The sequence below is a fragment of the Metopolophium dirhodum genome, chromosome 8 (genome assembly GCF_019925205.1).
Source record: "Metopolophium dirhodum isolate CAU chromosome 8, ASM1992520v1, whole genome shotgun sequence".
Lineage (NCBI taxonomy): Eukaryota > Metazoa > Arthropoda > Insecta > Hemiptera > Aphididae > Metopolophium > Metopolophium dirhodum.
Genome location: NC_083567.1, coordinates 8,447,067 through 8,461,288, shown reverse-complemented (window position 1 = coordinate 8,461,288; position 14,222 = coordinate 8,447,067). Strand labels below are relative to the sequence as shown.

At 36.0% G+C, this 14,222-nt stretch overlaps 1 protein-coding gene across 1 annotated transcript; it reads left to right on the top strand.

Moving 5' to 3' along the window:
- Nucleotides 1–4,400: 4,400 nt before the first annotated feature.
- Nucleotides 4,401–12,853, top strand: LOC132950116 (RNA-binding protein MEX3B). The gene is made up of 3 exons (XM_061021347.1): nucleotides 4,401–5,347; nucleotides 9,768–10,000; nucleotides 10,088–12,853. Exons 1-3 carry the CDS (start codon nucleotides 5,038–5,040, stop codon nucleotides 10,757–10,759), a joined length of 1,215 nt encoding a protein of 404 aa, XP_060877330.1. The 5' UTR covers nucleotides 4,401–5,037; the 3' UTR covers nucleotides 10,760–12,853.
- Nucleotides 12,854–14,222: the final 1,369 nt, after the last annotated feature.

The window sequence follows — 14,222 nt, the reverse complement described above, 5'->3', positions numbered from 1 at the left end:
TTCTCTTTATTCTGGTAAAATACGTTTATAGAACTTTATAGAGTGAGTATATTGTGGTACCTACATTAATTATTTATACCCTTTATGTCTTTATGGAGGGCAATTTTTTAACAGTATACGCGCATTACCTCGAGGCTCAAACCGTACCTCGAACGGTTTTGAAAATATAACTTTTACATAACTTCAAGTCATCACACGAAACAATGTTTTTGACATAAATAAATACCTAGGTATGTGTTTCTACTTTCTACAGTCTTACTATTGGTTATCGTTATAACTTTTTAAGTATGTACATACTTTATTTAATTAGACAACACACAATTATTTTGATTTCATATTCCTGAGCAGAATATTTTTCTGATAATTTCGATGCATGAAAATCAAATTTTACTGGTTATAAGTATTTAGGGTTTGAGATTATAGTAGAGCAACATTTTGCGTGGCTCCCTTGCAGCAGAACCACTCAACTCCGCTTGTCTTAACTTTAAATTCTGTATAAAAAAATTAAATACTTCGTGGGAAAAAACGATTTTTTCTCGTAAATCCAGTCGCGAAAAAAACTGTACGAAAGCAGAAAGAATAACAACTGTGGACTGTGGTGTCTAGTATATTCCATATAGGTCCATAATATAAATGCTCGTGTGAATGAAATGCTATCGCAGAATGGTAGGTATACAATATTATATTGTTACGTTTTTGGGCGGTTTCGCCGAAAAAAATACATCGTGCATTATATTATGTGCTTTCAATTTTGAAAAGAAGGCGGATTTTATACATGTACACAAATATAATGCTACTACAAGGTTGATATCACAAGTAAAAAAAACCATCGCGAAATGTGCGTCAGGTGCATAGAAGGTTTAGGTGGTACAAAATCATCTCTCTCAATGGATACTGTTTTTTTTTTCGCAAAAATTCAATTCTCATATTTTGTGAAAACGTTTTTTTTTTCGCCACCGTTTTTCTGAATGGACCGGAAAAAAGGTGTTGAATAAAATATATATTAAACACTTACTTAAAAATTGTTTTCACAGAATGTAACAAGACTACACGTATCGGTTTCAATAATAATTATAACGAATCTAGATAATATAAATCAATGAAAAATAATGTTTCGTCTACATATAATATAGAAAGAAAACATTAAACTCATATAATAGTTGGGATAATATTAATAAATAAATAATGAATATAATAAAATATGGTGTAAACATCTTATTAAAAATAATATAAATAAATGTTAACTTGGAGAAAAACAAAAAAATTATGAATTATGTAATATATATTTTATATTTTCTCTATAGCTATTAAAGATGTTTATTAGTCGGTACAGCGTAAAATAAAAAATAGCAACCTATTTATCACTACCATAAAAAATTAACAATATTGCATAGTTGCATGAAATTATAAGATATGTTTTTAAACTGAAATATTTTAGTATTTTTGTGTCATTCTGTTCTTCTAAAATATAAATAAAATCGAAAGATTTGTTTTAGTAATCTGCATAAATATATAGGTTATCGAATACAGTTATTTTCCTTTTTATCACACACTTATGGAATGTTTTGCTTGATGATAAACATTTTACATTTCATAATTTCATAATAATTCATAAGCTATGTTTATTTGATGTCGTAATTGATCCTAAAAGTTATCGCTTTTCTGCAAATGGAAATTCTTATCATTTCAATAATTCAAAATGTAACTTGTAGTTGTGTCATAAAATCAATACTGTACAATTCCAATTTATTATTGTTTTGTTATTTTAATTAATTGGCAAACGTAAACGTGTTTATTCAACTTTCCACAAAACAATTGGACGCAGACGTCAAATATTTTATTCACGACTTCCATTCTCGACCAACCAGATGTTGTTTTTCATCAGAACGTTCCCGGGATAAAACTATTGATCTTGAAGAATTCGAGATGAATATTTTATTTTGTTTTTTTCATTGAAATATTGTCATTGTAAATGCAAAAACAAATGTTAACGCCAGTGGACACGTGAATTATTTGAGAACGTACCTACTATAGAAGTACGCACAATTACAAAATGTAATATGATTCCTTTAACGAATTTTCCACCACTTTGTTTAGATCTCGCCTGACAAATATTGAAGAGTTACGGGAAACAATAATTCTTATTTGAAACTAGACTCTACATTTTAATTTTAAGTTAATTTCCTTTAACCCTCCACTTCAGTACCAAGTGCAACCAATATTCGAGAAAGGTTATTGCCGACGTGTTTGAAATACCAAAGAAAATTAATTTATTATTAGCAAACGAATACTTGTACGTATTTTTTCTTAAATTTTCCAAACGTGTAAGTATTATTGAAAATGACGTCAAAGTGTACACTTTTAAATAATTAATAAACTAATGAGTAAAATACTCTTCAGTATTCTTTTAGATGAAACTATTTGGACAGGGAGTATCAGTGCGGCAGTGCTTAAATCTTTTAACAGAATAAAACTATTATTAATTAATTACACTATAATCATTAAGTATATCGTATATTATGTATATTCTATAAAAATACTTCAATAAGATTTGAGAAACACTGTATTTTTCCTTTTAAATGTGGTAAAAATGCTTGATAGCTTCATCAAATATTTGTTTTTAAGTGAATGAATTTGATAGGTTCAATCTTGTAATGAATTTTGAGATTTGAGAATGTACATTGTATAGGATATTATAATATCCATCTGAAATTGTTTTTATAATTTATAATAAATAATAATTGTTGAATAATAGGTATTTAATAAATACTATTCAACTATTATTGTATAAAACCATTAACCAAATCAATGTCAACAACATATTATAATAATATATAAATAAAAATAAAATTGGTAAATAAGGATGTTTAGGATTCGTGATGTACTTTAGTCATTAGTACAAGCTATTTATATAGTTTTCACGATTTATTATTTTAAAATCTAATATTATAAAGATTCTTCGATTTAAATACGGGTATGAATAATTTGTAAATCGACTAAAATCAAGTATTTTCAGCTGGTAAATGTATAATATACCGGTTGCTCATTTCAGCAGGAAGAGTATTTGTATGCATGTTTAATATCACACGAATTAATAACTAATTATATATTTTAAATACAATAATAATAATCATATTAATAATAATAATAATTAATAAGCAATAAAATATATGCTACATATATAAACTGGTATTATTGCCGTGTACATGTATTTTACTTGGTTTACAATGCCAATGTCACACATAGCAATTGTTTTAATTCAAACGGGTGTGCTATTATTATATATTATTGAAAATTACCAAAGGTTTAAGCGTACAAGACTGATAATAATTATTGTATACCTATAACAAATAATAATAATATAATCGAGCGACGTACCTACGACAACGCATCGAACCTGTGCGCTAAGGCGAACCACCGATAAGTCGTTATTTTTAAAAATCGTATGCCTAATACCGTTGCGTCGGCATTGACGACAATGATAATATAATATTATAAATTATTATAATACAATGCGGTCACGGAGGCTCGCAACGGTTTTTGACTTTCGAAATTTTCTATTCGAACGCGCGTAAAATAAAACAGTATTAATTCGATGGCTGCAGCGGTGGGTCGTCGTCGAAAAATGCATGCGGTGATGAATATTATTGTAACGAAATGATAAATAACGTACGACATCATTATTAATATTTCGAACTATTTGCACCGGCAAATTACAAAACCATGTGCCAAATATACCTGTGGCGGGGCGAGAGGGGCGATAAGAATAAACGCGGCGGCGGTATTGATTTTTGTTCTTTTCGTTAACAATTTCGTCGTAGGTATCACAACCCCCGCCGCCTCCCTCACGCGGCAGTAAACCCGCGATTTCGTCAGAAACCGCTTTAATTCAACGAAATTATTAAATTATTAATAATCACAGGTATTCACAATAATAACGATCCTAATATTAATAATAATAATGATAATAATAATAATAATAATAATAATAACAACGCGTTATTTAACGTTCCGATTTATTTTCTTCGTTTCGAGGGGGAAAAAAATCACGTGGTCTACCGGCCGGTCTTTCGGCGGCTGTACCGGTGCGTGAGAAAGACGGGTGTTGAGGAGGGTCCCCCCGGTCGCGCGTTCCTCGACAGAGTACCATCGGTCGGCGGCGGGTGGGGTGGTGGCGTTCGAACGCGGCGGAGGTTGCTCGGTATTGATGGGGAGGGGGTTCGGTGCGCGGTCGGGTACTGGCGGGGTGGCGAGGAGAGCAAAGACGCCGGCCGGCCGCCGCCGCATGACATCCCTACCCCGCGGCCGACGCGTAGCCACCCCACCACGCGCGCGCGCGCACCGCACCACGGGAAAAAAAAGCGGCCGGCGGCGCGCGCGAACCCGGCAAGCAAACGCGCACAGCCACCCCGTCTCAAACGGCAGTCGTTAGAAAATCGTTCGTACAGTCAGTCCATCGAGTTCACACGCACGCTCACCACGCGCACTCGTCGTCGACGCCGTCGTCGTACACTCACCGTACACTCAAACACGCGCGCCGAAAATCACTACTTTTAACTATATTATTAAAATATATAAATAAATATTTTTTACACGTACGGTAAAATCTCGCGTCTCGTCGACTCCACACATTTGCGAACCACACAGACACACGGACAACGGACCACAGACCGGCGAGCGTGTACTCCGGCTGCCACTGCCGCCCGACTATAAAAATTCGAACGTAAATTCCTTTTTTATTTGTATGACTATATTACAGTATACGACTATACGAGCGAATATTTGTATTTTTTTTTGATTTTTGAAAAATTATCTTTTCCGCCGCAACGCACATGTAATTCGCGCGGGTCACGCCACGAGTATACGAATTTAACGTAAATTACATTATTAATAATATACCTACCGATTTTCGCCGACCGGATTATCAAAGGAAAAAAAACGCTTTTATCAAGTTAACGTAGAAATTTATTTTTCTAAAAACCACACTTTTTTTTCTCAAAAACCGTCGTTTCGTCGAAAACCGTCGCAGCAACAAAAATGCCGGCCACGTTATTTTCTGAACTGGAATTCTCGACCAACCAACACAACAACAAGGTCATCGAAGACACTCGCGCCCTGCAAGTGGCCCTGGAACTCAGCATGTTGTACATGAACGGCGAACAGCGACAACAGAAGGTGGACAACAACACTCTGTCCGGCGGCCAGAACATGGACCAATCCCCGATGGCACCCAATTACATTCCCCACGGATTCCCGGAAGAACCGAGGAACAAGAAGAGCCAGAACATGACCGAATGCGTACCGGTGCCCAGTTCCGAACACGTGGCCGAGATCGTTGGCAGACAAGGTAATATAACATTATTATTACATATTATTATACCATAACATACCATACCTATTTATAAGACTCTTTTATTATTACTATTGTTTCTGGTTGTTTTGTCTTGCACACTTGTGTATGTAAGCATATTATTATAATAGTATTATAACACATAATATACCTATTATTATTTATTTTTAATATATTATTCAACAATTCATGCATACGCGCGCACGCACACACGTGGGTTTATTTTCGGAACCGGTGGGGATTCCGGCGATCGGGGCTTATCATACACATTCGTGTACATTAGATTTACTTTACGTCTCCGGGTATTTCAGTTTCATTTTTAGCCCGACTACCTGTTGGCTCAACAATAATATACATCGGTTATTCGGTATTCCAGATAACGGCGCGAGATTACCGTCCGTCGACGACGAAATAACAACGATAGATCTGTGGTGTGTTAAATCGTAGATTTAATTCGTTTGTGGGTCTGTTGACTGTTTTGAATTATTATATTTTATTCATTTCGTAATCACATTATTACATTCTCCGTGTACGGTCATTGGTTTAATCTTTTCCGATTTTCACTACCGTCGATGAGATTTGCGCGCGCAAATTCCGTGCGGGCGGCGCGAGCAATCCGATCCACCGGCGGCAGCCCCTATGCACACGACACTCCGCGGTGGTATCCTGTACCGCGGTATACCACACCACGCACGTAATAACAATAATAACTACGACGACGACGAGTTGAAACCGGTCGTCAAGTTTCATTAAACAAAAGCGTCTGGTGGCGGCGGCGGTGCAGCACCTCTCATCGTCGGTTATGTGTTTGTGTGTGTGTGTGTGTTCGCGTTCCACACGGCGAGACAGCTGGCAGGAAACGGACGGGGCGCCTCCTGTTCTGCTGCCGGGTAAAGACCTCGTGGTCTACACACACACTCTCGCTCACAATTACGACACAAACAATATCGGATCGGTCGTGCCGGGTTTGCTTGCGTGTGTGCGAGCGAGAGAGCGCTCGCGTGTGTGTGTGTGTGTGTGTGTCAGATGGCGTTCGAGTTTTTTTTCATTTCGTATATAACCTCGGACGACGGCGACGACGGTTAGACTTCGGCTCTCGCACAACCTTGAAACCGGTGGAGAGAAACCGAGAAAGAAAGAAAGAAAGAAAACAAACAAATAAAATAAACCGTCTCGTTTTAACGCGATCGTAAAAACCATTTTTCGTGATTTATCGCCTCTGCGAGTTTTCAACCCCGACAACTATAGACACATCCCCTCGCCCTCCCTTCGAGCGCGTATCAATCAGCCGTCGACGACGACGACTACGATGACGCCGACGCTAATTAGGGGGCCCCCTCAGGACCATTGACCCAATGCGCCGGTGGTTACCAAGGCCACGGTCTTCGGCCAAAACATTCGCCTTGCACACAACAGTGTGTGTGCACATATAGCTCGCCCATATCATAACATGGTCTGTGTGTCGACGCGTGGGTGCGTGCGTGCGTGAAAAAACAACAGTCTAATAAAACACGGACAATGTGTTCCCGCCAAACGGACAACAACAATATCACATCGGTCGTCCCAAGGTTGTCGTATAATATTTAACGTACATCGGTCGTCGTCGTCGTCGTCGTGTAAACCACGTGGTCGTGTCTCTCGCCGGAGCACGGCGATTTATTTTATAAGTATATGTGTGTGTATAATAATATTATATTATATTATTAAGTGCTTGTGTGTGTGTTGGTTATGCCCGGGCAGCGGGCAGGGAGGGACTGGTGGTAGTGGTGTCGGTGTATCCTTCTCCCGACGACGATGACAATAAATCGATTTTTATAATATTATTTTCCCGTGTCGGGCAATGTCGGTCGCATCGCGTCGTTTATTCTTCGGAGTCAGGTGGTCGTGAAACGAGATGAAAAAAAAATTAGACCGTTTCCCCGACGGGTATATAGAATGCCAGCTGCCCACCGTGGGGTTGGACCACATTCGCTGGGGATCACAATGCTTTTTTTTTTTTTTTGTGTACCTGTTCCTCCTTCTCTTCGTCTACCTGTTCAAACCGTGCGACCCGATCTGTGTGTGTGTTTGAACTGCGAACCTCTACGGCGGTACCTCTACGTATAATATATTATAACCTTCGCCGTGTATACCGCCGGCGAGAGAGAAGACCCGTATTTTCTACCCGAATATACCATGAACCTCTCAACAACAATACATTTTTTCCCCATTTAAAGGAATTCCTTATTTAATAATAAATAATAAAAGAAACACAATCCGACGAATCTTTATTTTTCGTCAGAATACCAGATACTGGTTTTTTTTTTCTCAAAAACATATAAAAAGTGGGTGGGAACCGCCACTCATATTATAAATCGTCGTCCTCCGTTTTCGGCGATAGATTTATAATACCATTAATACCTATTGCCGTAATAACAGACGCAGTGGCTGTGTCGATTTCGACGAAAGTCTTGCGAACATTTTTGACACCTCGGTGAATTATTTTTCGACGATCGTGCGTTTTGAGATTGTTAGAAAAAAACGGCACGTGTATAATGTGGTATAAGGGGTCGTGCACCCCACCACTGGCAGCGGTTCCGTGTCCGCCGCCGCGTGTACACAAGACGAAATCGATATTGCAGTCTGGGCCGTCCGTGTGCCACCTCCACCCTCCCCCAACTACCCCTCTCACTATAATAGTCCACGCATATCTACCCCGTAAATATTATGCTGCTAGGGTGTGTCAACCCTTTGCGGCGAGGGTAAAACAAAACGCGCCGATAAAAACAACACCGATAGGTACACCTGTGTCCGTGTGTGTATTGACCTTAAAAAACTAAATAAAATCGTCCAAATGTCGAATGAGCGATTTTTACCGACGTTTACGACCGGATTTGCGGCCGCGTGGTATCGTAAAAATGATCTTTTTTTGTGGAAATGTCTCAATATATTATTGTCTTGAGGACTCTGAGATGATTATTTTTTTGCGCTGTTGGTTGTTCCCATTATTTTATATCGTATTTTGTTTATAAGAAGACGTGGTCGTAGTGTTTTGCTTTTACTCCACCGCCCGGCGGCCAACGTCGTCGTATAATATAATCCCGTAACACCCTCTTCCAACCCTCTCCGGTCAGGCGAAGACGACGGGCGAGCGAGTGGAAGATTATACTTCTCTGGAAAATCCGCAGCCGCCGCTTTCCCCTCTTTGCACAGCGCACACACACTTCCCCATGACAACGGATGTTGTTGCCTTGGATACTGCCGCCGCCGTCGCGCCCCTCGTCGGCGGCAGCGGTCGTTTGCCTGCGAAATCGAAGCTCACGTGTGCGTGCCTTTCGCGCGGCGGCGACGCGCAGGGATCCGGACGCCACCCCCCCTTTTTTGCCGCCGCTTCCATCCCCTCGCCATCGGCGAATTGATTTGTGTAGGCCGTTCAACCCGACGCGCAGACACCTACCCTCCGCTTTCTCGGCACCACCGCCGCCGCCGCTCGAGTGCTATGTGTGCGGCCTACCCTCATCCCCCTCTATTTATAATTTCATATACCCGCCCTTGAATGCCGGCGGCGAGAGGGCAAACTTTTCGGTACCCGAAAAAATAAATTCCTTTTCCGCCCCACCGCTCTGCATCGAGTTAACACGCCTGAAAAATGGACTCTCACGATTTTTGTCCGATATTTTCATTTCCGGTGACCGAATAAGAAAACGAGTGTTTGATAATTATGCGCAATATCGGATCCCCTTCAACACAGTACCGTCGTAAAACGAACGCCTCGATGAATATCGGTTGAGTCTCGACAGAATATTATATTACACGTTTTTATTATATTATATCTTGTACATATTACACAACACGACAAATCGGGTTCTTTTTCTCGAATTTCATATCCAATATAAAGCGATCGGCGGGTGGGTGGGTGGCTGGGTGAATGGAAGCGGCAGTAGTTAGTAGTATTAGTAGTTGGGATAACAACAACGCACACAATGCGACGATATGGTGTCGGCGGCGGTGGTTCAAATAATTATATATTATTACGTTTTTTTTTATTATTATTAAATAATGCGTGCACCAGCCGTCGTTTGGCGAGGTTGGAGACAAAGCGCCGCGCCGGTTGAACTGCCTCTATCAAGGTGAGCGGCGTCTGCTTACCACGGGTTTCCGATAGACTGTTAAACGGCCCCTCCCTCGTCTCTTCTGTCTCTGACACGATCACACGCGCGCCGCCCGCCCGCCATCCCGTCCGTCGGTCGTAACTCGTAATACTGCACCTCATTAATTTATTTTGAAACTACGAGGACGAGTACGGAATCGATATGACGCGTGACTTTCGTGTGGTCGAGTGTGATGGAGGGTGGAAAAAAATTAACTAAATATGCGTAACATTTGCGATGCAGAAGCGGGGATGAATTTTAATCGAGGTTTTTTTCTTCTTGTTCAGGTTGCAAAATTAAGGCTCTCCGCGCCAAGACCAATACTTACATTAAGACTCCGGTGCGTGGCGAAGAACCCGTATTTGTAGTGACAGGACGCAAGGAAGACGTGACCAAGGCAAAGAAAGAGATACTGTCGGCGGCCGAGCATTTTTCGCAGATCAGAGCTTCTCGCAAGAACATGGCTGGAACTCTGTCACCGCCAGGACCTCCTAGTGTTCCCGGACACGTTACGATCCAGGTATGTTCAAAATTTACATGTTATCTGTGTATAACAGTGAAAGAGAATAGACACTAATAGCTATTGTTTTTTTTCCCGAATGTGCAGGTTAGAGTACCATACAGGGTTGTTGGTCTTGTTGTTGGTCCTAAAGGTGCCACCATTAAACGCATTCAACATCAAACTGGCACATACATCGTAACTCCTTCACGTGACAAGGAACCCGTATTCGATGTTACCGGCCTGCCAGACAGCGTGGAAACTGCCAAACGTGAAATTGAAGCACATATAGCTCTGCGCACTGGCAATGGCATGACTGATGAAGAGAATGGTGTTGCCCTAGCTGCCCTCTGCAAAGCCAACCCATTGGCCGGTCTTTTCGATCTTACAGACTCAATGGGTCCAGCTATATTATCTGGCAGTTCAGGATGCAGCTCTGGTTCAGTAAGCTCATGCGGTTCTGGTGTATCGGCACTTGGTGACTTGGGAAACATATGGTCAGATGAAGGAATTGGCGGAGAATCACCGTCGTTTGAGAATGTTGGCCTCTGGGGATTCATGGGATCGTCCAGACCATCTCCTGCAAGTTCAACATCTCCACCGCCAGCTAAGAAGACTTGTTTAGTGTGTCACATGAGAGATATTGACGCCGCTCTTATTCCATGTGGTCACAACTTATTCTGCTTGGATTGCGCATCAAGCGCTTGCGATTCAAACGGACTATCTCACTGTCCGGTATGTAAGATACCTGCGCGTCAAGCTATTCGCATCATCTCTTAAGCCAAGGACAAACATAAAAAGTACCATAATAAATCCCTTTTATTTAGTACCTAAATGATTCCTAAAAACAGATCCAAACATTTAGTATTAAACTTAGATTATAGTAAACACGACATTTATATCGCTCTATTTAGTGGAACGAAAAAAAAAGGGATTCAATCGAAGGCTGATTGATTTAATTGACGAACATAACAAAACGAGTCATTTTTTTTATTTAATTATTATTATTAAATTATTATTCTTTTTAAAGAATTTTTATTATTATCCATTTGGTTATTGTGTATTTTGTTGATAAAATATGTTATTTGTTTAGTTTTTTTTTCTCAAAAATTGACCGACGATCTCTATGAGAAGTCGTGACTAGAATGTTCTCGTCAGAAAACATGACATTTAATATAAATGATATTGCCAGTGTTAGTGATTAATAATTTATTATCAACAAATTTTTCTCTTGAGTTTTTTTTTTTGTAGGTGTTAGATTTTTAACACAATTACTGTGAACAAATGTTAAAAGTTTGTTTCAGTTTTCCTCACGACTGTGTAAGATTTTAATAATGTATACTGACATATCCCTTGTTAAGTTTTTTTACAAAAACCATTTAAAGAAATAAACAGCACCTACCTCCAACATCCTTGGACCTTGGTGCTAAATAATATAATAATTTTTTTCTTCACAGTTTACACAAAGTTTTTACAAATATATGTAACATAAATTTTATTATATATAAAAGGTATATAATATATATTATTCAAAGCTTAATTTACATCCATATAAGCCATGGTCATTTTTAATATTATTTTCATTCATTTTCTTTTTTTTTACGCAATTAAATAATTGAAAAATTTCTATATAATATATAAATATATATTTTATAAATTATTTAAAAAAATTGTTCCATTCCGAAGCGGCACATTTTAATAGTATAGGTGTGGTGATCGGGCTGTGATTTAAACTGCCAATTTTCCCTTATACCTCGACACCCCACCATCTCGAACACCTTATTTACATTTAGACATTTTTTACTAGCTAATTAAAGCTCAATTTAACTAAAATACAATCATATGGTAGAGTAGAATAAAATTAATAAAATAGGTTATATATTAGTGCCAACACCGCTCGTCAGACAAAGACTGGATGAAAATTAGGAAAATAAAAGTGACTCATTTAATAATAATTAATGTAAAAGCTTAACATGAGTGTGTGCTTGGTGCGTCAAAGGCAATGCAAAATATAGACCTAAATTTTATATCTACTTGTGTAATATAATTTATAATTTTTATATATTAAACTAAAATGACAAATATTTTATTATTGTAAGTCCTAATATTGCCAAATTTAAGAACCTTGAACATTAAAATGTGCCATTTCGTGTTAAAATAATAAAAATAAGAAGAAAAAAATGATATTTTTTCCAATAAAATTGTTTACATTTTGATATGTAGCATCATTAAAATAATATTAAATATATTTATATATAAATATAATTAAATAAATCTTAATTTAATGTCTAAATACTTATTCTTATATATATTATATATTAAAATAATGTTGTGTAGTAATTTTGGTTTTTAGAGTGAATGAGGAAATGTTATATCGTAACTATTTAAATACTCTTAAGAAAACATTTATTTAAAAAAAACAAAAAAAAGTTTTCGTTTTCTAGAGATATTATACTTAAACAAATTGTATATTTTTGTTATTTATTAAATATCCCCGCCCATAACCCCTCCCGTAATCATTATCGCCCTATCCCATCTCCACTGCATTGTTAAGTATGTAGTTAGGCTACTTAGTTAACTTTTTCTTTTTATTATTTTTATACTTTTTTATTTCATATATTTATCTGAAAAAAACTAAATAGTTATTTACATTTTAATTATTACATATTTTTATTATTTAGTTGTGATGTGTTATTTTTTAATAGTATTTGATGTTAATACTGATACTTAAAAAATATACCGAACTAGTATTATTTATTAGGATATTTTGTTTACTTTTTGATATAAACATTGTTCTGGTTTATTTCTTAGTGCACATTTTTTTTATTCATACTTTTTTATTTATATAAAATAAAAAAACCTTATTGCTTTTTATATTTTGTGTTCTGTTTTTTTTTTCCATTTTTTGGTTGTATATAATAATTATGTATTGTGTTTAATAATCTAGATACTGTGTTAGGCCCAAAGAATATTTTTCTGCATTTTCAAAACATACAAAAATTGGCTTGAGTCTTCATAAATTGCATTTAATACTTTTATTTCTAAAAAAAATATTAAAAAATTAATTAAAAAAAATTAAGAATTATTTATTTAAAAATAATTTTATACGTTTGAGAACTGTTTATAAATTTAAAAAACAGACCAGATTGATAATCATAAACATAATTCAATTTATATATGCATATATAAAAATTTAAATAATTATATATATAATAAATTTTATACATATATTTATACTCGGCTTTAATTGTTTTTTAAACTTTTTTTTTTGTGAGAATTTCATAAATTTCTTGTTATTAGCAAAATTTAGCATAAATATATTATAACTAATAATATAGACATATTATAATATAAATTAAAATACAGTAATAGGGTGCAATCAAAGTGTGATTGTTGCCCATTACTGGTTAAGGTAATTTCTACTAAAAAGTTGCGTTAAGAATTAATATTTTAGACTAATCGAAATATATGGTTGTCAAGCTTATATCATATTAGAGACGGGATTGATGAGGAATTGTTTTTTTTTTTTGAGTATGTTAAGATGCAGTTTTCATTATTTTATTTCGGCCTAAATCCAAATCAGTATTATAAAATGGTGTCTTAATTGTACACATGACTTGTTTTTTTAATTTAACAGTAAAATATGTATCTTGTAATAATTATATTGTCTGAAGAATAACTAGATAGTTTATTATAATGTAATAATATTATATTATATCCCCTGTTTTTTTTTCGATCTCAATATTTTTACTTTGCATTATTATACTTGCAAACAACAAGGACTGATTATAAAGCAATAATGAAAGTATAATAATATAAATAAAGTAAATATTAATTATTTTTATTTTTATTATTATAATTAAAATGATACGAAGTAATTAAAAAATAATAATAATCAAACATCCAAAGTATATTATTACGATCCCCGTATTGTTCGAAGTGTAATTTATGTATTGAAAACTGCTCATCATCCTTATAATTAAATGAAAGTAAGTTGTATTTAGCGTTTAAAAATTATATAATTATGTTTTTGTGTTTCTATTTATAATATTATATTATATTATAAAAAAAGTAACGAAGATGATTTGTAACTTGTATTATTATAAAAAATCCTAAATAATTGTTTTTCAGTATAAAAAATATATTATAATATATATATAAAAAAAAAGAAAATGTTTATTTATTTTTAGATATATATTCCTGTTTCCTTTACTGCTATCATACCATTATAAAATGTATGTCA